Consider the following 27,657-nt stretch of genomic DNA (forward strand, 5'->3'; position numbering starts at 1 on the left):
TCCTGAGAGGTCCCTGGGCCCCGCCTCCCCAGCACGGGGCCACTTCTGAGCCCTGTGAACTTGGGCGAGTTGCGTATCCTCTCTGCCTCACTTTCCACATCTATAAACTGGGGACGACAATAACAATTCCTCTCTCCTGGAGTTATCACGAGGGATAAGTGAGTTAATTCATGTAAAGTGCTTATAATGGTGCCTGGCACACGTAAGACTCCGATAAAGACCAGCTCTTCCTTTTCCTATGCTTAGGGCAGGCACTCAATGCGTGTTCAATGAATGAATGAAGAATGAACAACTGAATAAAAAGTCTAGTAGTAAATAAAACAAGTAATTAACAAGTTTGAAAAGTATAATAAGAAATGAAAAGCTCAAGTAGCACTGAGGTAAAGATTTAAGAGGCAGGGTCTATATATACATATCCAGCAATTTGTTTCAGGAGGCTAACATGTTTCTCAAAGGTTTTTAACTGTTGTTTAATCAGATGAAATGATTTGATTACCATTATTCCACTTAGTGATATTTATTAAAGCCTAAGCCAGGGAAAGTCTTAGAAGGAAAAGGGTAGAGGTGGAGGAAGCATATTAAAACAAGAATGTTCCTGTTGGGATATTTTCAGACTTTTAACCTTTGCAGGCAATCCTATGCCCTCCCCCTCACATCCGACATCCTTCCCATCCCCGTGGCACGGCACCCCGTTGACAGAGTAAACTCTGGGCTCAAGCTTCCTACCTTTGCATCTCAGTTCTGCCCCGATCAGCTGTGTGACCTGGGCAAGCTACACAACCTCTCTGAGCCTGAAGTTACTAATGAAAAGATAAGAGATTGCGATAGTGTAAGATATGCTACTACACTTGCAGGATTCTCGTGAGGACCCAATGACTAATGCACTTAGAAGAGAGGCTAGCATGTCGTAAGTACTTGGTAAAATTTGGTTGTGATGATGATGATGGCCGCTTTCACAAACTCAGCTCTAAGGTGATCAAAACACGGAAACACGCAAAATGACTCAGTAGGGGAGCTGGTCCCTGGTCCCTACAGTTCCTACCTTATTGCTTCAGGAGTGGGATTATCATGGGCTCTTTTTCCTGCAATGGGGACACTATGTGCACTGAGTCTCTAGTTCAGCGACGTCCAATAGAAGTTTCTGTGATGTTGGAAATGTTCTATCTCTGCGGAATCCAATGCAGGAACCACCAGCCACATCTAGCTATTGAGTATTTGAAAAGAGGCAAGTGATATTAAGGAACTGAAGCTCTAGTTTTATTCAATTTAAATTCATTTAAATTTAAACAGCTTTGCATGGCTAGTGGTTACTATACTGGATAGTGCAGTACTACTACTTCCTTAGTCTTTGTATCATAAAGGTAAGGTTTTCCTTCTTTTTCCCTTAAAGAAAGAGAAGCTGGTGTCAGACCAGACCAGACCAGACTGCTGTGGCAGCCAGTTACCTGGGATTCAGAAAACACCTGGATATTGAAATGAACAAGTGAAGCACATGCATTTGATCAGACTAACCCCCCATGTTGGGAGAGGGGGCTGTTTTTGAACTTGAGCCCCCAGCTTATTACCTGTGGTCAAGAGCAACTGCACCTCCTTTGGCTGGGAAAAAACTCCTGGGCAACTGCGTGCAAACAGTTTGACCAGCCCTGAGGGCTGGACGTGTTTAACAGCCCTTTAGCTGGTGTGGTTTAGGATTTGCCCTGCTGCCTGTCCTGGGGAGGACACCTGTCAAATCCTGCCTCACCTTTCTCCTGCGCACCTGTGGCTAATTTGCTATTCCCAAGCCTCTTGAGAGGAGCTGGCCACCTTGTTAAGTGGAAGATGATCATTATATTTGGATGCTCAGCACTTTCCCTTGGCTGCTGCTCCAAAGCCTGAGAGTTCCACAGGCTGGCCACATTTGACTTCTGAAATCCATTCATTTCGGCAAATTGCAGAGGGATCCAGCATCTCATGAGGTAAGAGTAGAGGCCCTGCAAGGCTCAATCCAGCCCCCAGAACCTGAGAAATATTTCTTAGTCACCTATTATGTGCTAAGCTCTATCAGACAGACAAAAATCAACAAAAGGCTTATTTCTTGCCCTTATGTAACTGAAAATGGGGGTTGGGGAAATGAATGACAACACAGTGTCTTGTTATTCACGTGATGCTCCATGGACCAGCAGCATCAGCACCACCTGGGAGCTTATTAGAAATGAAGCATTTCAGGCCCCACCCCAGACCTAATGAATAGAATCTGCATTTTAATAAGGTCCCAGGGGATTCAAATGTACGTTAAAATTTGAGAAGGCCTGCTATAGTATACATCTAGGTTATAAGCACCATGACAGTGAGAATAATAATGGCCATTATCTATAAAGAGATTAATGCATGCCGGATTTTAAGTGCTTTCTATATATTAACACATAATAGCTTCACAACAGCCCTCTGAAGCAGATTCTATGATAGCTCCCATTTTACACATAAGAAAACTGAGGCTCAGAGTGGTTAAGTAACTTGTTCAAGGTCACAGAGCTAGTAAGTGTTAGAACCAAGATATAAACTCTGGCTCCAGAATAAAAAATATCCAAAGATATAATTAATGTGCTGTGAAGGTCCTTAGCTTTACCTAAATAGCTTCCAAATAGCATTTTCCTACTAGTAGCAACTAGACTTAATCATTTCATCTGTAGATGAAGGCATTTCTACCTCACAAAGTTGAGTGTACGGATTAAATTCTGAAAGTAAAGTAGCTCACATAGCACATGACACATAGCAGGTACATCGAATGTTCATTACCTTCCTTCAGGCATCTTTATGCCTCCATCAAGGGAGGACTTACAAGGAATCAGACGCAGTTCTGGTCTCTTCACCTCCCTTCTCAGAATCCTTTCCAGCTCCTCACTGCTTATAGGAGAAAGTCCTGACACCTTGGTGGGTCTCTCAACCTTCTTTCCTGTCTAATTTGTTGCTCTACCCAACACCTCTTCAGAACAAGGTCTCGCTTTCTGTTTTCTCACCTTCCTGCCCTCCATGGTATGCATTCTGTTCCCTTAGCAGAGAGCGTCCTTCCCTATAGCCATGCAGCATTCATTTGATGTTTCTGATACTCCCAGACCTGCCCAAGTGTGCAACTTACTTAACCTCACTGCACCTCAGTTCCCTCATCTGTGAAATGGGGAGAGGTGAGGCTAGCTCCTGCCTCAAGGGGTACTGTGATGATTGAATTAGTTGATACACATGAAGTATAGAGCAGGACCTGCCACATACTAAGTGATGATCAAAATCTCTTATAATATCTAAGAGGAGGTCAACCTGGTTTAAGGAAGTAAATAATAATCCTTGCCGTTGACGGATCACCTGCTAAGTGTCAGTGATTGTGTGTGGCACTTACATAAGTTAGTTCATTAGTCATCAAAACAGCTCCATGAAGTAGGAATGATTATTTTTTGTGTACAGCTAAGAAAACTGAGGCCTGAAGCATGTGATCAGTAGAGCCAGTGGCAATCTAAGGGCTGTCTGAGTTGACACTGGCAACATGGCTCTTTGGACCGAAAGCCAGAACATATAGGTTTCAGACCCAGCTCTGTTCAGTTCTGCAAGCATTTATTAAGCACTTACTATATGCTATCCACTGAGCTAGGCCCTGGACACTTAGTGCATCCTGAGGTTGTAGGAAAGGGTTCTTGGAGGAGGTGATACCTAAAATGAGTCTTGAAGGATGAACTGACGGGGGTAATGAGATGATGGAGCGGAGGGGAGGCAGTGGTCCAAGAAGAGGGCAAAGCATGTGCAAGGCACTGTGGCACTGCCTGGCAAATCCACTGAAAATATGCTTATGACTCCAGAAAAGTCCACTCATCCCTCTAGGCCTCAGTTTTATCATCTTCGACAGGAATGAAGCATGTTTGACATGCCTGTTCTCAGCTTTTCTCTTGACTTTAAATTCCATATCCAATGATGGAACGGTCCTTATTTTGTGAAACAACCAAACACCTTTTGAATATAGACAGAAAACTAAGATTGGAAGGAAATACCCCATATGGTCTCAGTGCTTATTCCTGGATGCAGAGACTATGGGTGACTCAAAGTTTCTTCTTTAAAGTTTTTGTGTACTTATATTTTATTTAATAAGTATATTAGTTTATATCCTGTAAACATTCATAAAGATTATAAAAAGATTCTAGAGATTAGGGATGAGGCTTTCAAATATTATTTCTTTAAAACCATAGTCCATGGACAGCAAGACAGACTAGCAAAGACAGCACAGAGCAGGGCCTGATGCCAGGAGTTCAGACACTAGTTTTGCAACTTTAGCTGCATGACCTTGGCAAGTTAATCAACTCCAGTTAAGTTAATGTAACCAAAAAAAAAAACCCAACAAACTTTCAAGAAACATAGTTACCTTCCCTCAATGCAAGCTACTTTGATTTTTTTAATTCAATTCTATTTAATTTTTAAAAAATGCAGGTTATAACCCACAGCATCAGGGGAAAGGGCTAAATAGTATTTTCAACCTTGTGGGCCATTTGATCTCTGTCACAACTAACCACAAGTGCAAAAGCAGCCAAAAATAATATGTAAACAAGTGGGTATGGCTGTGTTCCAATAAAGCTTTATAAAAACAGACAGTAGGCCAGGCTTGGCCTGTGGGGTATTGTTTGCCAATCTCTGCACTGCATTGGTTTAATGGCCCATTAATGGGCTGTAACCTACAGTTTGAAAAATATTGGGATTAGAGTTGCTTTTACCCTGGCCAGATGAAATAAATTGCAGCAACGCTCATGTCACAAATAGATCATGTTTTAAAACTTTGTTTCTTAAGTTAACTATTTAGAATTCAACATGCATTTTGTTTTTCATTAGAACCATTTATATAATGGTTGGAATTCCAGGCGAGCCCACAAGTAGCCCTGCAGAAAACAGGTCTAATATATGGTTCTCCCACTCTGGGTTGTCCCCATTCATCCATTGACTATGAATTTCTCCAGGACCCACTAGCACTGGGTGGACATTTTAGGGGACTTTTGTGCAAGAAATGATCACTGCCCTCAAGAAGGTGAGAAAGTAGCATTCGTCCTCTGGGGAAAGGCGTTCTGCACTGCTGCTTAAGATGTCAGGAAAAAAACAGTCCTCCTGTCTCCTTCTTGCTGTTGAGGTTCCTAGGGTGTCAGCCCAAGCAGTCTTTATGTTGGGGAGTATTCACTGTGGTGTGTAAGCCAATCAGTTGTGAGCTGTGTGGCTAATAATGGTCAGAAGTACTGAACTGTGCAAATGATTCACTTGTGTGTTATTTATTTTTAAAAAAAGTAAAGTAGAAGAGTGTAGTGAACCTTTGTCAACTTTCTTGGGTGCTTGGAACCACAGATGACCTTACTGTTTGGAGAATTTCCCATATTATTATTCCATAGTGCAACAAGGTAGAAATTCACCTTTCCAGACACCCCTGCTACTAGGGTGCAGGGATGTGACCCAGGCTCCACTGATTTAGAAGCAAGTGGTGTGACATAGATGGAACATGACAAGAGTGGTAGCAGAGACATTCAGCTTTCAAGGGTAATGGTGACAGAGGTCCTGCTGGGAGTGGCCAAAGTTCAGCCTCAGTGGTAAAAAGTCCAGTGTCTATGGCTTTGAGCAATCCTGGGGTGCAACTTGGGCGCTGCTCCAGGTTGTGTGGGCTCAAAGCTTGCTTCTCCAGCTTCAATGCCCTCCAGAAGTCTTCTTAAGCTCTACTAAACATTTAGACTCATGGGACCATCATAGGCCACACTTGTCCTGCATGACAACATCAGACATTCCTTTTACTGGGAGTCTTTATAACGATTCACCCAGCCATCTCAGAGCTATCTTCTGCCCCGGTGACACTCAGGTGCAAGGAGATAAGATCCAGTTGGGTGGTTGTGAGAACTACCCTGCTTTCCCCAATATCTCTTGTAACAACTCCACAGAAGTAGCTTTCAAGGTCCCTGCAAGGGACATTGCCAGTTATAGGGATCAGCGAATTCAAGGAAGCCCAAAGCTCTGGAAGTACTATACCAAGTACTATAGATACTTGGTATTTATACCAAGTATCTATAGTACTACAAGGCCAGATCTAATGTACCAACCTAGGGTCATTCTGACCATAAGCAATATTGCTTAGTAACACAGTTGATATTGTAACTCTTATCATGTTTCCAGGGGAACAGAGCTAGAAAATTAACCCAACGTCAGATTCTCATGCAGGAGTGGAAGGGATCTATTAACCCTCTGCCTACACTGGGCCTCCCAGAGGTTTTCTTTCTGCTAAGCAGGTTCAACTCTTGCAACTAAGCATTCCTACTAGTAGTTCTGCTTGTATCAAGGATACCTCTGCTCACTTGTGTTCTGATATACATTCCTTGATGGGAAAGAATGGGGAAGGGTTATAATTAGAAGGCTGGAAATTTTGCATAACCCTGGGTATGTCTGTTGGAGTATGTTAAAATTTGGATATCACCTGTCACATATTGATGTGCTGGGGTGATCTTTTGGGAGGGTTTCTTAGAAGATGTATTTGGGTACCATTAACTTCTAATATCTGGTATGTTTGCTTTATTAACTCTATTTCCTCAAGTGTAAATTCTTCCTTTTGTTAAGACTGTTTTGTTTCTTCCATTCGTTTTCCTCAAATAGTTGGTGATTGGTGATTGGATACTCATGTTTGTGGTTGAGATTTCCCTGGTAGACACAGGGAAACAGATGTCTGCCACATCTGTTCACACAGCTCTGCTTACAAAAGGGGCGAAAGCTGCCACTGCCTAGATGTAAATTCTGGTTTGTTTCCCATGAGACTTGGGGAGAGTAAAACTACCTAACTGTCTAGTCTTCTAGCTGAAGCTGATCTCTGTTCCTCTCGGGTATTACCAGTTACTCCAGGCAACAAAACACTCTTATTTATCCTACTCCTTTTAATTTTATGGTGACAAATTACTGAAATCATTCATGGCCAAACACATCTAGGAATCACTAGTATTTCCAGTAATGATTTGGGGCAGGGAAATTTTGTCATAGATTTAAGATGATTCTATTAAAAAATAGTAGTAGCTTCACATGACCCCTATCCTCAAAACTGAGGTGTTTACGTTTATCATTACTATTTGGAAAATAAATATAGCCTAATCATAATCATACAAAATTTATCTGAGTTTTTTTTTTTTTCCTAAATAAAGTATTTGAGGGACTGAAAGATTTCAGAAGCTCAAAAAATAGTAGCCAAAGTTCTGGAACAACTTAAACTACAGAAATTTTATACTGGTACTGAGCTTCTTCAAAACCCCACAATGAAAAATGAAGCTATCCAAAACCAATGTAGCAACTGGAAAGCTATGCCCACATGAAAGAGTCAAATGGTATACGGAGGCCTAGTTCCAAGTACTCCAGCCAAGAAAGGCTCTTTTGACAAGCAGAGATGGTTTGAGGCACAAAACAATCCGTATTTCAGTCAACAAATATGTTCCAGGCCTTCTGCTCGGCGTGGACAAAAAGCACATAATATTCAGCTCCTGTTCTTGAAGAGTCTATGGAAAACCATATAAACACCATGGCCTTACTTGACTTTGTCAGAACAGAGATAGAGTCAAGGGAATGTTGTTTGATTTGGGGGGGAAAAGAAGACAGAAAAAGAGAAAATAAAAACAGCTCCAAATTAGAATCTTATCTCCCACTGGAAACATCTTGTTTGTAAGTTTTGGTATGAAGCTGCTGTAAACACTTGGCTGGAAACAGAGTCCTCTCTCCTCTGAAGCCCTTCCCTGTGTATTTTCAGACGCTAATAAATATCAATGCCTAGCCTATCATGGAACGGGAAGAAACAGCTTTTCATCTGGAAGGAATCATACACAGGCTTCTTTAGGGACAACGATAATAACATTTTAGAGCCAAAAAATAAAAATAAAAAGAAGATATACAATATCAGCTCCTTTTTGGTGGGGGTGAGGGGAGCTCCCCTTGTGCCAGGCATGGCACTGGATGTCTTAGCTACAGTATCTAATTCATTGCTTACACCACTCCCAAGAGGCTGGTTTTGTTCCCATTTCACAGTTGAGGAGAAGAGTTTCAATAGGGGTGAAATGGCTCATTCAAGGTCCCAGAACTAGAAGAAGCAGAGCCGGGATCCAAACCCAAAGGTTGATCTGACTCCCAAATCCATACTCTTCCAGAGGACCAAAGTGAACAGAACTCAAAAAATGACAAGTTCTTTCTGCTTTGTGTGGTCCCCTGAAAATTCAGCCAAGGAGGAATGGAAAGACCGAGATAATTGACTCTGACAAATTCTAGGACATGTTCTCTTTACTCGGCTCCCCCTTGCAGCTCATGCCTCTTTAAAACTTGTCCCAGAAAGTCTGGAATCCTCAGATGGTCTCCCTAGACTTACAGCCACTTCAACTACACTCTGAGTCCTGAAATAGATTCCAGAAGGGAAGATGGAAGCTACATAACAGAAAATATAACGGGAGCCATGCAACTGTGTTGAGTTGGGGGCGGGGGGTATGTCACACGATGAGATGTATATTTTAGAAGTTTCAGTCTGGTGGCCATGAGGATGGAGCTGCTCGGAGAATATTAAGCCTCCCGTCCAGGGAGACCATTTAGAAATCAAATGCAGTAATAGCAGTAAGAGGGAACGAGGGACTGAACCATGCAGTGAGGTAGCAATCTGGGGAGGAGGGATTAGAGGAACGGGAGACGGCACAGACGTAGCATCAGTGAGACCTGCTGACCAGCTGGCTGTAGGAAGGAGGGAAGGAGAGGAAGTAGTGTGAGGTGAGTCCCATTTTCTGACCAAGGTGACCAGGTTGATGGTGATGCCATTCTTAGAGACTGGGGTGGTGGGGAAAGGAGGAATAGTCGGTTTGGGGGGAAAGATGTTGGCTTTAGTTTTGAGGTGGTTGTGGGCACTCCTGATGGAAATGTTCCATAGGCAGTTGGATCAATGGATTTGGCCCCTTCTTTCATCCTACAAATATTTACTGACTTTGTGATATACACCAGATGTTGAGCTTGGCATTAGGTGTGGCGTGACAACCAAAACAGATGTGTTCTGTGCCCTTACGAAGCTCACAGGCAATAAACACACACACACACGCATTTGCTGTGTTGGGCAGAAGAGAATAAGGTGCCCTGAGAAGAACCAGCCTGAGAGTGTGAGACTTGACAGTGGAAACTGGAAGGCTGAGCTGGATCAGGTTCTGGAGCTCAGAGGTGGTGATGTCTGTCTGGAGATGGAGGGGGTGTCATCTGCATAGAGGCAGGAATTGAAGAGTGGCAGGGTAGGTGAGTCAGAGACATTGCCCTATTCTACAGGCTGCTGGGGTAGGGATGGGGGCTGAAGAACTAGGTACCCCAAAGGCCAAGGCCAATAGTTTCCATCCTCCCAGCCATCACGATTCACAGTCATAGAAAGCAACGTCTTGGTGTGTCTGACTGAGGTTGTTTTCTGCCCAGGGACCACAGGCACATTGCCACCTCTCCACTTTGGGCATATTTGGCACATGAAAATATGTACACGGCACCCACTGATTTGGTCTGGATGGAGGGAGACATGAGTAATCCTCTGATTAAGTTAATTCTAGACTGGATTGAAATATTGATGCTAACTTGGGATTTAAAAAAAAAAAAAGAGTCAACTTTTGTCTCACTCATCCTCCATTCTCTACTCTAAACTGAAAAGCCAAGAGACATGGTTTAGGGGCCCAATTAAGCCCGATCCATCCTGGCAGAAACAGAGCATCCAGTGAGCGTTTCAAAACCACTTGGAACCATTTAACAGAGAAAAGTGCATTGAGCCCAAACTGGGAGTTGTTCAGCTATTTGCGGATAAGATCTCCAACAGCAATAATAAAAGGGAACATTTATTGAGCACTTACTACGTGCTGGGCACTGTTCAATGCATTCAATCTTCAAACAGCCTTATGAAGGATTTATTCTTAGGACCTCTATTTTGTAGATGAAGAAACGGAGGCACAGGGAGGTTAAAGGCACTTTTCCAAGACACCCTGGCTTTTAATTGGAAGAGCCTGGATTTGAACCCAGAAGTCTGGATCACAGAGCCTGTTCTTTAACCACTCGATAAACAGCATCACTACTGCAGTAGTTAGAGTGAACAAACCTGTGTACACAGGAGAAGGGGCCTGATTTGTGAGATGCTGGGGGGAGATGTTCCCTTAGGAACAGGTCCACATCTCTGTGGACCTGTTCCCAGGGGAAGAGGGGACGCCTCCAGGCAGCCTCCTTTCCTGATGGTGGTTTGGATGCCTTGCCTCTGAGAGGGTGAAACCATCCTCAGAAAATCTTGGGATTTTCCAGGTAGAAGGCAACCTGGAAAGCGCTGAGTGCAGCTACTCATTTACAGATGCGGAGGCTGAGGCATGGGGAAGTGGACGGATGGCGCTGGGGAGCAGCAGAAGCCAGGTCAGAGGGAGCTTCCTCTTCCAGGGGGCCCTCCCTTCCTTCTCTGCCATAAGAATTCTGCTTCATGGGAACTTCTATGCTGTCTCCTGCCCACATGAGAGGCCCACTTCTGGCTGAGCAAATGTTATGGTTTCCCCCTGGAATCCCCAGGGCAGACGGATGAGATGAAGATAAAACATCTCCCACCCAAGGAGCTGGTATCCCCCTAAGCTGCCTTCACAAGGAAGCCCCCTTGCACTGCAGAGGCCTCATCCCTGCAGATTTGCAGACCCTCTCTTCTGACCCAGGCCACTTTTATTCCAAACTGGGCCAGCCCTATGCAAACCCATTTCAAAGATTCCACCCAGGTCTCTGATAACCCCTCAAGGTCATCTAGATGCCTCCAGTGAGTTTCTGGAAACTGGGCAGTTCTGACCCCCAGCATCCCTCTCCTCTCCCACTCCTGTACCACCCTGGAGGCAATACCTACTCACCATAAGGTGGTGTTGGCCAGAAGGGAGCCCCTCTCTTTGGCCATCCAAAGCCAACATAAGTCTTACCTTTCCACCTGGAGGTTGACTTTGGAGGGCTCCACGTTGGGATTTTCCCATTCCATCTGCGGGCAGTGCATGAAATAGCAAAGGGTGTACAGGGCCTCCGGCTCCCAGTAGAGCGCCCCCTGCTTGTGGTGCAGGGGGGTGCCATTGCCATGGTGCTTGGCGTTGAGGGGCTGCAGGTGATGCATTGCTCGGGACACCAGGTCACCTGTGGACAGAAGTAACATTTCAGATCCTTCAGGCAGCCAAGACTTGCAGAGAAGATGTGCCTGGATATCTCGGCAGAGAGTTCCATCCTGAGATTCCCTCATTCAATGGGAGTGGTCCCATGAGACCTCCAGGCCACACATCAAGCAGAGAGGAAAGCATCTGTTCATTCACCACACGACTGTCAAGGGCTTACCGTTTCAAGCACAGAGGGCTGCTAAGATAACTCCAGTCCTGCCCTTCTGGGACCCACTGTTTCTAACAAGGCACAGAAAGCCCTCTGTATGTGTCTGCTTCCGGCCTCCCTCACCTTGGGACACACCCTCTGTCACATCCTCTGCTATAACCAGCACTGCTTTCTTTGCAGTCACAAGAACTGTCACTTGCCTTTAAGCCTGGGCATACACTATTGCCTCTATCCAGAACATTCTCTCTCTCCTCTTTTTTTTTTTTTTTTTTTTGCGGTACGCGGGCCTCTCACTGCCGTGGCCTCTCCCGTTGCGGAGCGCAGGCCCCGGACGCGCAGGCTCAGCGGCCATGGCTCACGGGCCCAGCCGCTCCGCGGCACGTGGGATCCTCCCGGACCGGGGCACGAACCCGCGTCCCCTGCATCGGCAGGCGGACTCTCAACCACTGCGCCACCAGGGAAGCCCTCTCTCTCTCCTCTTTTCCAGGCTAACTCCTACTGATTATCCAGGTATCGGCTTATATATTAACTTCTCCAGGAAGCCATCCTAGAATCTCCCGCACTCCCCTGTGTCTCATATCACACTGTACTTTCTTGGGTACAGCATTTAGAGCACTGTGTCACAATATTCTTTTTCTTTGTCAGTCGTTCCCAACAACAGCCACTCAGTCCTAAAGGACACTTATTATGCGATAGCACTAATTCATTTGATTCTCACAAGACCCTATAAAGTAGGTTCTTTTATAAACCCATTTTACAGATGAGGAAACAGAGGCTCAAAGAGGTTAAACAACTTCTCAGGGGTGCACAGCTATGAGTAGCGGAGGGAGGATTTGACCCCGGCAGTCTGGCTCCAGAATCCATGCACTTAACGGTGCTCCTTGAGGGGCATGTTTTACTTTTCTCAGCACTGGCAAACCCTGAGAGCACTCTGGTCTTTCTTACACTTTCTCAGAAGGAAACCAGCCTTCTCCTTAATCAAACCAAAGCTGCATGCTCCCAGATTGGCCATGGAGGGAAGATCCTCCTGTGGGATGCTGGCTGGGCCTGAAGCCCCGACTTTTCTTGGCTAAGATGGTGTTTATCAAACTTGGATTGCTTGTGAGCAGGCTTCGTGAATGTAGCTGTATCCAAACACCACCCGTACCATTATGTACTTAATCTTCAATGGACTCCTTTTGTTTTTTACAATACATATATCTAAAAGGAAACATTATGTCACTGCCATAAACGGAAAATCAGTATCACCTGTCATAAACAGAAGGTCATTGTGAAAGTTAACTTGATGAAAAGGAAACAGCATAATTAATTTATAGCTGAATTCTGGTCCTGCTTTCTACTGTTATAAATAATGAGTGAGAACATTGTTAGGGGCTCATATCAAGTGGGGCCTTTCTTCTGAAAGCAATTAGAATTAAAATAGAATTTAAAAGAGTCACTCCCATGACCAATGTTATTTAAGGCACTCCCCCTGTCCCACTGGAAATCACCTCATGCACAGTGGGAGGTGTTGCACACTCCTCTAAGATATCTGTGATGGTGAATTTTATGTGGCAACTGGGCTAGGCTACGGTGCCCAGTTGGCTGGTCAAACACTAGACTAGATATTGCTGTGAAGCTATTTTTTACATGGGATCAACATTTAAATCAGCAGATTTTCAGTAAAGCAGATTACCCTCCATAATGTGGGTGGGTCTCATCCAGTCAGTTGAAGGAAGGCCTTAGGAGAAAAGATAGAGGACCTTGAAGAGGAAGGAATTCTGCCTTCAGACTCATGACTGAAACATCAACTCTTACTGGAGTTTAAAGCCCCCATTCCCAATCCTTCATTGCTCAGCTGAAACCAAGCCTGCAGAGCCCACCAGTTCTCTGCCATCCAGCTGTACTTTTTTTTTTTTTCTTTTTTTGAGGTACGCAGGCCTCTCACTGTTGTGGCCTCTCCCGTTGCGGAGCACAGGCTCCGGACGCACAGGCCCAGCGGCCATGGCTCGCGGGCCCAGCCACTCCGCGGCATGTGGGATCTTCCCGGACCGGGGCACGAACCCGTGTCCCCTGCAAAGGCAGGCGGACTCTCAACCACTGTGCCACCAGGGAAGCCCCAGCTGTACTTTTTAACATGACACTTTTTACCTAAAATCCAAACCCAAGAAAGTGAGGCTCAGTGAGAGGCAGGAGTTTCTCCTCTGAAGGCCCAGGGCCTGCCTTCTAGGTTCCCATTTCCTATCTGAGGAAAAGGGCCACTTCCTCAAAAGAAGATTGACAAGAGGACCATTCAGCCCCTCTGTGGGAGTGAGACTATGGAGATGAGGTCTCACCTGCGGGTGGAAATGGCAAATATTCCCCTTTCTCTTCCATGCCCATGGCAGACATGCTTAGTCAATCACAGAACCCTTATCCACTAAGTGTAGATGCAGCCTTAAAAATCCTTCTTGGGCTTCCCTGGTGGCGCAGTGGTTGAGAGTCCTCCTGCCGATGCAGGGGACACGGATTCGTGCCCCGGTCGGGGAAGATCCCACATGCCGTGGAGCGGCTGGGCCTGTGAGCCATGGCCGCTGAGCCTGTGCGTCCAGAGCCTGTGCTCCACAACGGGAGAGGCCACAACAGTGAGAGGCCCGTGTACCGCAAAAAAAAAAAAAAAAAAAAAAAAATCCTTCTTGAGGCAAGATTCCAAGTGACCACTATTTCTGATAGGAGTTGTCAGAGGAAAGGAAACTTCTATGTTGCCAGAGTCCTAAGGCCTCATCAAGACGACCTAACCAGAGTACAATCCACTAAGCTTCGTATCTGAACGGTGATGCAGGAGTTAAACAGATAGCAGTGGGGCGGGGTGGGGGGAAGGTTTGCTTCGCTACACCCCTCTGCCTCTTATCAAGCCTAACCTAGAGTCTGACCCTCCTTCTCTCCATTTGCCACAGCAGGAAAATATATGCAAGAACCTCAAAAAAGAATCAGAGAAGGAAATTCTCTTTCAGTGGCAGGTGGGCAGGGAAGATGCCCAGGGGACCTGCAGATGGAAAATGTGGAGAAACATGGCTCTACTTGAGCAACAGACCCAGCTGCCATTCATTGAGCGCCTACCCTATACCAGGCACTGTGAAAAAGCACTTCATGTGCATTGTTTCTAATCCTCACAAGGCTCTATAGGGTATGTTTATATTATTTTAGCTTTAGAGCAGTGATCTGCAACCAGGGTGATTTTGCCTCCCAGGGGATGTTTGGCAATATCTTTCTGGTGTCATGTCCGGGGGGCTGTTACTGCATCTAATGGGTAGCAGAAAGAAATGTTCTTAAACATCCTACAATGCACAGATCAGTCCCCACAAGAAAGAATTTAGCCCAAATGTCAATAATGCCCAGGTTGAGAAATCCTGTTTTACAGATAAGGAAACTGAGGCTCAAGGTCACAAGGCAGAGATAAAATTCCAACCCAGGTCTGTCTAACTCTAATGTCTGTGCTCTTCACCCTACACTGACCTGAGTCCTTCTTTCAGAGACATCCTGCTGCATCTGTGGCCAGCTCCAAGTCTATGATGGGGCCATTTGGCATTATGTAGCCAAGGTGTTAATGTATGCTCCTTTCCCTTGATTCAGTAATTCCATTTCTGGGACGCTGTCCCAATGTTAGAATCCAAAATGCAGCAAAATCTTCATGCACAAGGATTTTCACCCAAACCTTATTTACAGGGTCCAAAATTTGACAAAGAAACAAATGTTTGAAAATCAGAGCATGGTTAAATAAACTCTGGTATGTGATAAAACTTAATCAGTTACTAAAAATGTTTACATAGAGTGGCAATAAATGATGAAAAGCTTTGTGTTAAAATGGTAAGTGGGGAAAAAAGTGAAATTCAAAACTGCATAGAGTGTGATCAGGATTATGTTATTAAAAAATACGCTCTGAGTAAATACCAGGAGAAAAAAAAAAGCAAAATGTTGACCAAGGATTTCTCTGCCTAGTGGGATTGCGGGTGACATTCCCTTCCAACTTTTCTGTCATTTCTGAATTTTGAATTATGGCATGTGCTATTTGGTATTATCAGAATAATAAGCTTACCGAGGTGGTGGTTAAATTTCTTATACCTTCCATCTAGGGTCAGGTTGGGGTACATTTAAGCTGTTACAGTATTGCTTCTGTTTTATGTTTTAGTTTTTTGGCCAGGAGGCATGTGGGATTTTAGCTCCCCAACCAGGGATTGAACCTGCACCCCCTGCATTGGAAGGTGAAGTCTTAACCACTGGACCACCAGGAGAGTCCCCCTCTGTCTTTCTTGAAAGCACTCATAAAAAAGCTCAAAATAAGAAAATCAAAATGGAGTGGAGATGAGAAGAGGATCCATGTTTTGGGGCAGTGCATCACCCCTCAAGTTCCCCAAGACCCTGGGAAGGCTTTGGCCTTGATTGGGCTAACCATCTCCTCAGAGCATCGTTCAGCTCACCCTGCACTTACAGGTTCCCTGCTTTTGCTTTTGCTCTTGTTGTTTTCTCATCTTAGGGTGCCCCCCCCCGCTTCATCCTCTCAACTACTGACGACCTTCAAGGCTGTGATCAAATGCCACTTCTTCCCTGGAGCCCTCCAGGATGCCACAGATAAGAATCAACTTCCCATTCCCCTGTGTATACACAACACCTGCTAATAAAGTCGAACATATTACTTGTTTAATTCAGATGTGTTTTAAGTGCCCACACATCTACTTCCCCTACTAAGCTTCACAGGCAGAGATATGACTCATTCATTGTCCTGTTCTTGGAGGAGCAGTGTAGTGTAGTGGTTAGGGACAAGCTCTCTGGAGTCAGACTGTCTGAGTCTGAGTCTCCAACCTGCCACTGCCAGCTGCATGATCTTGGGTGAGTTAACTTCTTTGTATACGGGGATGATTACGACCTTTGTGAATTTGTTGTGTGGATTAAATTGATAACATGGTATAAAGTACCCAGCATTGGTTTCTTCATTTGAAAAATGGAGATGATAATAGTGCCTAACTCATAATATGAAATGAAGCAATCACAAATCACTTAAAGCACCTGGAATAGGGTCTGGCACATGCTAAGTGTATATAATAAGTATTCAGCACTATTTCTTTTACTTTGTATCATCACATCATCATCATCACCACCATCATCATCTTCACCATCACCATCTTGTCCATCATCATGACCACCATCATCATCACTTTCATTATCATCTTCATCACCATCATTTCTATCTTCATCATTATCACTACCATCATCATCACATCATTATCATCATCATCATTGTTATCAGCCGAGCCTCTGGATCAGCGGCCGAAAGGATGTCTCTGATGAGGGCTGGCCATAGGAGATGGAATTGGCACGGGGATTTTGGAATCACAAGCTCTATTTCAAATCCCACTCTATGTATGTGCTATCTGCTGCTTCACCTGTCAGCTTCATGAACCCAAAACAACAAATCCACTTGTCACTAGCTGCACTGAGTTTGGGTGTCTGGAGTTTGGTTCTAGGAACCTACTTGAGAACCCGCTTATAACCAGGTTTTCCAAATGTCAGCCATTTGAGAATCAGCATCATGGATTCTCACATAGCTGTGTGCAGCAGGTACAGTTTATTTACTTAATATTTTTCTTTAAATTGGCTCATTCTTTCACACAATAAATTCATTTTAAAAGGAACCTTCATATCAGTGCCATAAAAGGAAAACCAATATTTTTCTAGTACCCATGAAAAATTCATAGCAATTAAAAATAGAAAGTGTTTTGCGTATCACCTACAATCATCTCCCATGCAACCCTTTGGGAAACGCTGCTCTGACCTGCCAGACTCAAGCTATCAGTGGAGCTCCCTCTAAGCCGTCTTCCTGCATGCCAGTGGGATCCCCCTGAGACAAAGGACTGCACCTTCCAACATGGGCTCCTTCTGCCAAAACCTACACTGTGATAGCACCTTCAATTCCTTCCCCGCTCTTCATCCTCGGTCAAAGACCACTTACTATAGTACGTCTTCAAAACCTCACACAACCCTGGGGTAGGAGGTATGATCACCCTCTTTTCACAGATCCCTGGGGATCCGAGTGATCACGTCACTTGCCCTAGGTCACACAGCAAAGATAAGGAAGCCAAGGCATTCCCCAGCATCATAAACTGCGGTTTAACTTGCCTCACTGAAACTCCTCCCCTTGAAAAAACGAAAGACCATGTATAGCCCAGTACAAAGTAATGAGAGATTTGTTTTAAAGGAGAAGGAGAGCTGGAGAAACAGGGATGGACAAAGGAAGACTGAACTCTGGGTCCAGCAGGAAACTTAGCATTCATGCATTCATTCATTCATCAAATATTGATTGCATCCTACCATGTGCCAGACATTGTTCTAAGCACTGGGGATACAGTCAATGATGTTAAAAAAAAGTCTGAGCTCTCATGGGGTTTACAGTCTTGGTGAGGTGGACAGAAAATAAACAAATATATAGTATGTCAGGTGGTGCTAAGTGCTATGAAGAAAATTAAAGCAGGAAGTGTGTATAGAAAGCAGTGATGCAGGGAGGGTTAAGTGAGTGGGGCTGTCATAGGAGGGCCTCTCTGAGGAGGTGACATTTAAGCAGAGGCCTGAATGAAATGAGGGAGGAGCTTTGTAAAAATCAAGGGAAAAGCTTTCTAGGCAGAGGGAGGAGCACGTGCAAAGGCCCTGTGGTGGAGTGGAACATTCAAGAAATACCAAGAGGCCAGTGGCCACTTGACCACCTGAAAAGGTCACAAGTACATTCTAGGAGCTGGAGGCAGCAGGGCCTTCTGAAAAGATCCCATTTGCATCCGAAAGACCACCTTTCCCAAGCAATAAGGGCTGTTTTTCTTTCTGGTGACACCAAGGGGAGACAACCCAGAAACCTTTTTATGCACAGTTGTAAATTAATGGCCCCACTTTGAGGAACTCATTGAGTGGGAACAACAAGTTCACAGTTTAGTGTGAAAAGAAAACAGAAAGAGGCATTTGTGATGAAGCCCTCATTTTTTCCCCTTTAAACAGCAGAAAGCAATTACTCTAATTAATGACTCTCCAATGCAGTTTTAATTGGGAGCTTGGGGGCAAGGCAGGGAATGTCGGGCAGACGGGCTGCAACAAGATCTTGGAGGACACAACTGTGGGACTGATGGGACCAAATGCAGAGTCGAGTTGGTACAGAGGAATGGATAAAGAAGATGTGGTACATATATACAGTGGTATATACTGCTCAGCCATCAAAAAGAACAAAATAATGCCATCTGCAGCAACATGGATGGACCTAGAGATTGTCACATTAAGTGAAGTAAGTCAGACGGAGAAAGACAAATATCATATGAAGTTGCTTATATGTGGAATCTAAAAAAAAGCGTACAAATGAACTTATTTACCAAACAGAAGTAGAGTCACAGATGTAGAAAACAAACTTATGGTTACCAGGGGATAAGGAGGGGAGGGATAAATTGGGAGATTGGGACTGACATACACACACTACTGTATATGAAATAGATAACTAGTAAGAACTTGTTGTATAGAACAAGGAACTCTACTCAATATTCTGTAATGGCCTATATGGGCAAAGAACCTAAAAAAAAAAAAGAGTGGATATATGTATATGTATAACTGATTCACTTTGCTGTACAAATGAAACTAACACAACATGGTAAATCAACTATACCCTGATAAAAATTAAAAAAAAAAAAGAAAACCAATAAAATAAAATAAAGTAGCCTTAACTTCTGTTCTCTCAAAAAAAAAAGTGAGAACAGCCAGAGCCTCTGCTTTCCTTGTGGCCTCAATGGAGGAGACGGGACAGACCAGCTTTCCCCAGACCTACTCCTGACCTGGTTCAGGTAAGAAGACCTGGTCTGCCCACCAGACTCTAAGCATTGCCTTGCGAATTTCCTCGGGCTCACAGTTAAGAATCCCCAGGCTTGTGTCAGTCTGTGGACTTTTGTGGTCTCCTGATTTAGCTTCTCATTCAAATAATTTGACATACAGAGATTCAGCTCTAGTTCTCTGAGTTCAAAATTCAGTTTAATATTTGACAAGAGTTTCATTAAGAGTTCTCTTCCTCTGTAGCATTTTCTTCAGCTTTTGTTTCACAGACTAGTTCACTGTGGGTCATTCATGTATTCATTTGACATTCAACAGATATTTCCTAAGCTACAGGCGATGTGTTAGTTGCTTAAAATGCAAAGCTGAACTGGATGCAGAAAAGTAGAAAAAGAAAAATGGTTTGAAATGTGACCCTGCCACTTCCTAGCTGTGTGGCTCTGGGCAAAACATTTATCCTTCCAGGTCTTAGTTTTCTTATCTATGAAATGAGAATAAAAATACCTTTAATATATTTAAAGCACTTGGCATGCAGTAGGTGGTCCGGAAGTAGTGGATATATTTCCACCCCAAGCCATAACAGGCTGGACAAAGAAAGTGCTCTGGACATCACCACTGATCAAGACAGTTCTGGATTCTAATAAGATGCCCTGAGGATAGAAGCAGGGGGAATACAGGCAGAAGTCTCAGCGGGCAGGGGGGTCCTGCCATCTAGGTGCTGGTGAGATACTAGGTAACCTTTGTGAATTCTCATGTCTCCAGTTTAGTTTTGAGGAGAGCATCCCCAATACATCCTACAGAGCAAACTGCGATCCTCAGACCTGGAAGGAACACAGATCTGACAAACATGATGATCTTACGGAGGCGGACTCTCATTCCACCTGTATCATATAGAAACAGCTGGGCTTCCCCCAGAGACTGGGAGTCAGGCCTAGTGGTGAAAGTTCTGCCTTGAGAACTGGACTCAATTCCAGCCATCAGCTCACAGGTTGATCTTAGACAAGTTGTTGTCCCCTTCCTTCCTGCCCACCTCTGTGTGGATAATAGTGGTTACACTGGAAATAGCTCATGTAGATTTTTCATAGATCACCAGGTCAACAGTATCAGGGCTGCTATTATTATTGTTGGCTATGAAGAAGGCCATAGTCAGGGGCCCTGCCCTCAACCCTGAACAGCCTGGTTCAAGAAGAGCAGGGATGGCTGGGAACGAACTATTTCCATCTCGCCTTTGCTGGAACAACAGTGGTTTCTGGAATCCACACTGGCAGAGTAACCTTTGAATATGAAGAACAGCTCTCTATGTACACAGAGAGAGCAAGGCTGTATTGATTCAGACCACAGAGCAAGCCAGTCTAAATTATAGTCAGATCAGAAAAGAAGGCAATTTTATTACCTTCTGTCGCTGGTGTGGCTGATCAACGTGCTACTGCGCACACGTTCTACAGGGCTGACTTAATGAACGTAGGGAACCTATTCGTAATTAGCAGCACCCATCTGTGTGCCAACAATTCATATGCGAAAGTCAACATTCAAAGAAAATGACAGCATTTAATTTACAGAGCAAATTGTCCTTAGAAACAATTTATGTGGCAAGCCACTCCTGCGTGCTGCCTGCTTAGGTGAAGTGCAGATTTGCTTAGCAAATCCTTTCCTCCAAGAGAAGAACCGGATTTGAGCAGGGCCCCAGCCCAGGTGCTAGGAGGGGCCCTTAAAATATCGCCGGACAAACTTTTGAGACCCCAGCGAAGAATGCGTGGGGACCTCTTCCCAGGTTGCGCCCACACAGACATGAACCAACCCTGTAGCCAGATTTGGCCTTTCCAAGGTCACGGGCATGTCTTGGAAATTTGCAGAGTCCCAAACAGTATGGCATTTCTTCTTTGAGATGTTTCCCCAGGGGAGCTGCTTGGACCATCTACATCTGAATCCCTGGGGAGCTGTTAAAATGCAGACCTTTCCTTATCCCATTCCAATTGTTGCAGATATCTCAAAATATCCTTCACACACATCACTACCTCAAAATAATGGGTCATCAGAGCTGCTGCTAGATCTTGTTTTATAACGTTCTAATAAAAAAGGCATAGAATTACTGTATCACAGTTGAGGTAAAAATATATTGATAACTGTATTTTAATATAATTAGCTTCCTTTATAAACTTATGCACTTTATTTTTTGCATTTAAAAATATTATTCTGAGGCAGGGTGCATAGGCTTCATCAGATTGCCAAAGGGGTCCATGGCAAAAGTTTAAGAACAATCGTACAACTGACCAGTGGCTGGAAGACCCTGTAATCAGAGGCATCTTATGACTTCAGGGGTTTGATGGGAATGCAAGCACAATTTCCAAATTCAGGTGCCAGGAAAGTAACTCTAGTGACCATAAGGACCCCCTATGGCTTGAATCGGCTACTGCTTCCATTTTCAGAGGTGCACGTCGTATACTCAAGGGTGGATGCTTGTCCCGGGTGTACAGGGAATTTTGGGGAAGAGGCACAAGTTGCCTTATGGGTCCTGAATTCTTTCATAGTTCAGAATTTTCTAGAATATCACACCAACTCATAATTTAACATACTCTAGCATTTCTGAGATCAATGCTCCAGTTCCATCCAGAACTAACAACACGGTTATGTCATTTGACAATCAATTGGATCATAAGTAAATACAGTTTCATTTTCCTCTGGTTGGCCAGACTCAGAAAGCACAGCCCCGAATTAGGGGATATACAAGCACAGCAATCATTGCGCAAACTTGGGACACCCCAGCCTTCTTCTCTCCACCTTTCTGCCTCTTTCTCTCCCTCTCTCTCTCTCTCTCTCCCCCTGTCTCGCTGTCTCTCTGTCTCTGTCTGTCTCTCTCTCTTTCCTTCTTCATATTTCCTGAGGGCCTACTATGTGTCAAGCAGTATTCTTGGTATTGAGGTTACAACAACAAACAAAACAAGTATCTGTACTCTCCATGAAAAAATATTCTAGTAGCAGGAAACAGACAATTAAAAAAAATTAATGAGTAAACTATAGAGTGTGACTAGGGAAAGGAGGGAGGGGAATGATTGCTAATGGTTGTCAGGTTTCTTGTTGGGGTGATGAAAATGTTCTAAAATTGACTGTGGTTATGTTTGTATAGCTTGGTTAATATACCTAAAGCCACTGAATGATGATACACTTTAAGTAGGTGAACTGGATATGAATTCTATCTCAGTGGAGCTGTTACTGAAAAACAAACAAAAAAAATAGAGTATGTCATAGGGTAACAGCTGGGAAGAAAGGTAAAGCAGTGAGGAGGGATTAGGGTCCTCAGGGTGCTATAATTTTAAATAGGGTGGTTAGGGAAAGCTTCATTAAGGGGTAACATTTGGGTGAGACTTGAAGATAACTAGGGAGCAAGCTATGTGGATATCTGGAGGATGAGAGTGGTGAAGGAACAGTATGTTCAAAGGCCCTAAGGTATGCCTGCTATGTCCAAGGAACAACAGGGGCCAGTGTGGCTGAGTTAAGTGGGCCTTGGGAGAGAGTGGAAGAAGATGTCTGAGGAATACAGGTGGGCGAGCCTGGATGTAATTCTGAGGGCTTTGGCTTTTCCTATGGATCAGATGGAGAGCCCGTGGAGGATTCTGAATAGAGGAGAGATGTGATCCCACTGTAGAAATTAATAGCATTTGCAGGACTTACTGGGTGCCAGGCACCGTGGTGAACCCCTTTATGGGCATTAGCTTGCTAAATCGCGACAACTATTGAGTATTATCGTTTTCTCTATTTTATAGAAAAGGAAATTGAGGCTCAGAAAAGGGTAGGAACTTGACCTACATCAGAGGCCGAGCCAGGAACTTTACCAGTCTGCCTGATTCCAGAGCTGCTGCCTTCACCACGGCCATCAGCACAGGTGTGTGTACACAGCAGTTGCTCAATAAAAGGAATCCCCAGGCTGGTTACAAAGCACTGCCCTAAGGGCAGCTGGTTGCTTGGGAACAGAGAGGGTGAGAGAACCAGCGTCCACTTACTCAGTTCCGCGATGCTGCCCACGCGGGTGGCCAGCAAGGATTGCTCGATGGTCCTCAGCTCGGACTGGCTGAACATGGGCAGCTCTCCCGGTTTGCTGGTCCGCTGCGGGTCTCGGTGAAGGTTCAGGCTGTCTGGCAGGCAGAGTACCCCTATGGTTGGTGGGGAGAGAGAGTGAAAGGAAAGTAGATTGTTATTGTTCAGTTAACCAAAGGAGGCGTGCAAAACCTTGCACAGCCTCAAACCGCACCGGGGCTGGCACCACAAAGCCAACATGGGAACCAAGGCTCTGAATCCTCTTAGAAATGATGTCTAGGTCTTTTAAAAGGTCTTTTGCTGATTTTAACAAACATGGTGGCATCCGTCTCTATGCACACGTTTCCAAAGGACACAAAAGAACATCATCTCCTCAGACCTGGCAGGGATTCCTTCCACGCAGAGAACCCAGCTGTCACTGTCCCACTGTCTGTCCCAGAGGCAGTTGCCTCCCAGAGAGCCCTGGAGGAAGTTTCTGCTGGGATTCTTCTGAGAGCTTGCTTTACTTGCGCAGCAAATTTAACTCTGGGTGGCTGGGCTGTTACCTGTTAGACAAGGCCCTGGCTTTCTCCGTAGAGCTATATGTCAGGAGGTGAAAAGTCCCCATGGACTTTTGTAACTTGTACGGTGAATACCCACGGGAAATCCCTGGAATCCAATTATTTTCATCCCATCCTTTCCATTCCATGAACATTTATTGAGAACCTGAGAACTTACTTTGGTTGATTATTCAGAAATAATCACTGTTCCCATATCCTCCCCAGCCTCCATAGGCAGAGTGCGCTTTCTTGCTCCTTGACTTTGGGCTTGACCAACTTTGGCCAAAGGTATATTAAGAGACATGACGGAACCAAAGGCCTGAAAAGCACCTGTGTGGCTGAACTTGCTCTTTCGTGTTTTTGCCATTGTTATGAGAAAAACACACCCTGATTAGCCTGCTGGTCTAAGAAAGGTGAGAGACAGACAGAGCCAATGCAGTAACAATCTGCAGCTTAGAGCTGCCCCACAAAAGCAAATGCTAATTTAATATGTCACTGGGGTTATTTGCTACTCAGCATTATTATGGTGATAACTAACAGATACACCTACCAAGTGTCAATCACTGAGGAGACAATAAACAAGGCAGGCATTGTGCTAAGTTAGGGGCTGAGGATACAGTGATGGACAGAATACACATACTCCCTGTTCTCAATGGGCTCACAGTCTAAGTGAAGGAGATGGACTGTTACACACATAACCACAAAGCCAAATGACACATGCTCTATGGTAAGAGAAGATGAGGAATAAAGGGATATCTTAGCAGGGACCCGAACAAAAGTAGTTGTCAATAAGTAGGAAGCACTTATTGAATGCCTACAGTATTCCCAATCCTGCTAGGAGATGGAAAAGAAGCAGAAGACGTATTCAAGTATAAACTCACTGGAGAAACAAGACTGCCAGTGACAAAACAACTGGGGTACAATAAAGCAGTATCAATATACAGGTGCTGAATTATTTAAGCCAACTGTCAGGGTGAGGGGACAGACAGAACACAAAAGTCAAAGTTCAAGTCCACAAAGCACAGAGCTGATCTCCCTGTGCTATGTGGCTGCTTCCCACTAGCTATCTATTTTACGTTTGGTAGTGCTTTGTGACCACCTAGAGGGGTGGGATAGGGAGTGTGGGAGGGAGGGAGACGCAAGAGGGAAGAGATATGGGGTCGTATGTATATGTATAACTGATTCACTTTGTTATAAAGCAGAAACTAACACACCTTTGTAAAGCAATTATACTCCAATAAAGATGTTTAAAAAAAAAATTCAAGTCCACTTCTCACCCTGCTCGAAACACAAAATCTCAGCAAACAAAGCCTCCTCTGGGACGAAGTGAGAGAGTGGCACTGACATATATCCACTACCAAATGTAAAATAGATAGCTAGTGGGAAGCAGCCACATAGCACAGGGAGAGCAGCTCGGTGCTTTGTGTCCACCTAGAGGGGTGGGATAGGGAGGGTGGGAGGGAGACGTAAGAGGGAGGGGACATGGGGATATATGTGTACGTATAGCTGATTCACTTTGTTATACAGCAGAAACTAATACAACATTGGAAAGCAATTATACTCCAATAAAGATGGTAAAAAAAAAAAAAACCAAACCAAAGGCTTCTCCTTTGAAGATGGGCAGGCGTGAGGTGGCACCCAACACACACCTCCTCTGGCCCCTGCTGCCTAATTAGTGGCTCCAGTCACACTGAACCAGTCACTTGTTCTGAATGTTTCATCTTCACACCTAACAGGCTGACACGGTGGAGAAGGCAACCATAGTAGTTTTTTTTTTATGAATAATGAATATATGGATGAACAATGCAAATGACTATTAGATTTTAATGTTCCTATAATCAGGAAGCTGATCAAGTTAAGTTACTGAGATTGTTCTCTAACCATTGTTTTTCAAAATTTTTAGACTCAATAAGAATGTATTTTACTAATTAAACTTAAAAGCTTTTGCACACCAAAGGAAACCAAAAACAAGACAAAAATGGGAGAAAATGCAAATGTTTTCTCCCCTAAGAATGGGAGAAAACATTTGCAAATGAAGCAACTGACAAAAGATTAATCTCTAAAATATACAAACAGCTCATGCAGCTCAATAACAAAAAAACCCAATCCAAAAATGGGCCGAAGACCTAAATAGACATTTCTCCAAAGAAGACATACAGATGGTCAACAAGGATATGAAAAGATGCTCAATATCACTAATCATTAGAGAAATGCAAATCAAAACTACAATGAGATATCACCTCACCCTGGTCAGAAAGGCCATCATCACAAAATCTACAAACAATAAATGCTGGAGCGGGCGTGGAGAAAAGGGAACCCTCTTGCACTACTGGTGGGAATGTAAATTGGTACAGCCACTGTGGAGAACAGTATGGAGGTTCCTTAAAAAACTAAAAATAGAATTACCATATGACCCAGCAATCTCACTACTGGGCATATACCCTGAGAAAACCATAATTCAAAAACACATGCACCCCAGTGTTCATTGCAGCATTATTTACAATAGCCAGAACATGGAAACAACCTAAATGTCCATCAACAGAGGAATGGATAAAGAAGATGTGGTACATATATACAATGGAATATTACTCAGTCATAAAAAGGAACAAAATTGGGTCATTTGTAGAGACGTAGATGGACCTAGAGACTGTCATACAAAGTGAAGTAAGTCAGAAAGAGAAAAATAAATATCGTATATTAACGTATATATGTGGAATCTGAAAAAATTGGTATAGACAATCTTATTTACAAAGCAGAAATAGAGACACAGACATAGAGAACAAGTGTATGGATACCAAGGGGGAAAGGGGTGGTGGTGGGATGAATTGAGAGATTGGGATTGGTACAGTATATACACTATTGATACAGTATATACACTTCTGATACTATGCATAAAATAGATAACTAATCAGAACCTACTGTATAGCACAGGGAACTCTACTCAGTGCTCTGTGGTGACCTAAATGGGAAGGAAATCCAAAAAAGGGGGGATATATGTATACATATAGCAGATTCACTTTGCTGTACAGTAGAAACTAACACAATACTGTAAAGCAACTATACTCCAATAAAAATTTTTAAAAACTACAAAAAAAAGAATGTATTTTACATCATGACCCAGTACACACACACACACACCATCGCCACCACTACTACTACACACACTTTTTCATGTTTTCCATGAAAAAAGTTCACGAAAAATAACACTGATCCTTACTATGTATGAGGCACTCTCATTTTTTTTCTTTTCACTTCTTTTCTATCTTATCAATAAAAAATGCTGTCTGCAGCACCAGAAGTGATTTCATGGTCCACTAGTGGGTCACGACTGGCAGTTTGAAAGACACTGTGGGCTGGGCCAGCTCACAACTTGGCATTAATTGGACAATACAGATTGACGATTTACTGGACACTACTTAGCGCTGGGCCGGGCTCCACACGGGACGCAGAGATGGCTGAGAGGCGATCCCTGCACTTCAGGAACCCTCAGCTTTTCAGGAAAGACAAGACCTTCACAGAAATGCCCACCATCCAAGGCCGGCCTCCTGCCTGTCCTTTTCTCTTAACAGCTGAGTCATGCCCCCGATCACCCCAGGCAGGGACGCCCTGAGTCATCTTTGTTCCCTCCTGCTTGCTCACCTGCCCAGACATCTGGTCAGAGGCCAAGGCAAGTAGCCGTTGCCACGGCAATGAATGTTGGGCCAATCCCTCATCTGACACCTCTGACGTTCCTGACTCTTAATTCAGAGATTTACTACCCTTAAAAGTGCTCAAGGCAAATGACACCAATGACCACGACCCAGTGTGACAAGTGACCCAACGTTCAGGGGATGAGGGCCTCCGCTGGGAGATGGGGTGGTGATCAGGGGCTTCACAGCAAAGGAGACCTGTGAGTGAGCCCTGAATGTCAGGGAGGATGAAGTACAAATGGCCCTGACATGTG

At 44.2% G+C, this 27,657-nt stretch overlaps 1 protein-coding gene across 2 annotated transcripts in view; it reads right to left on the minus strand.

Annotated features, from left to right (window-relative positions):
* Positions 1-27,657, minus strand: part of ABTB3 (ankyrin repeat and BTB domain containing 3) — a gene marked incomplete at its 5' end in the record, with an annotated part of 310,688 nt that overhangs the window by 97,029 nt on the left and 186,002 nt on the right. For both annotated transcript variants that reach the window (XM_081248697.1, XM_081248696.1), the window contains 2 exons: positions 10,947-11,151; positions 23,142-23,291. In XM_081248697.1, coding sequence (XP_081104823.1) covers positions 10,947-11,151; positions 23,142-23,291 — 355 coding nt within the window. The remainder of the gene's footprint in view (positions 1-10,946; positions 11,152-23,141; positions 23,292-27,657) is intronic.

This window comes from Mesoplodon bidens (genome assembly GCF_964165515.1).
Source record: "Mesoplodon bidens genome assembly, chromosome: 11".
NCBI classification, from domain to species: domain Eukaryota; kingdom Metazoa; phylum Chordata; class Mammalia; order Artiodactyla; family Ziphiidae; genus Mesoplodon; species Mesoplodon bidens.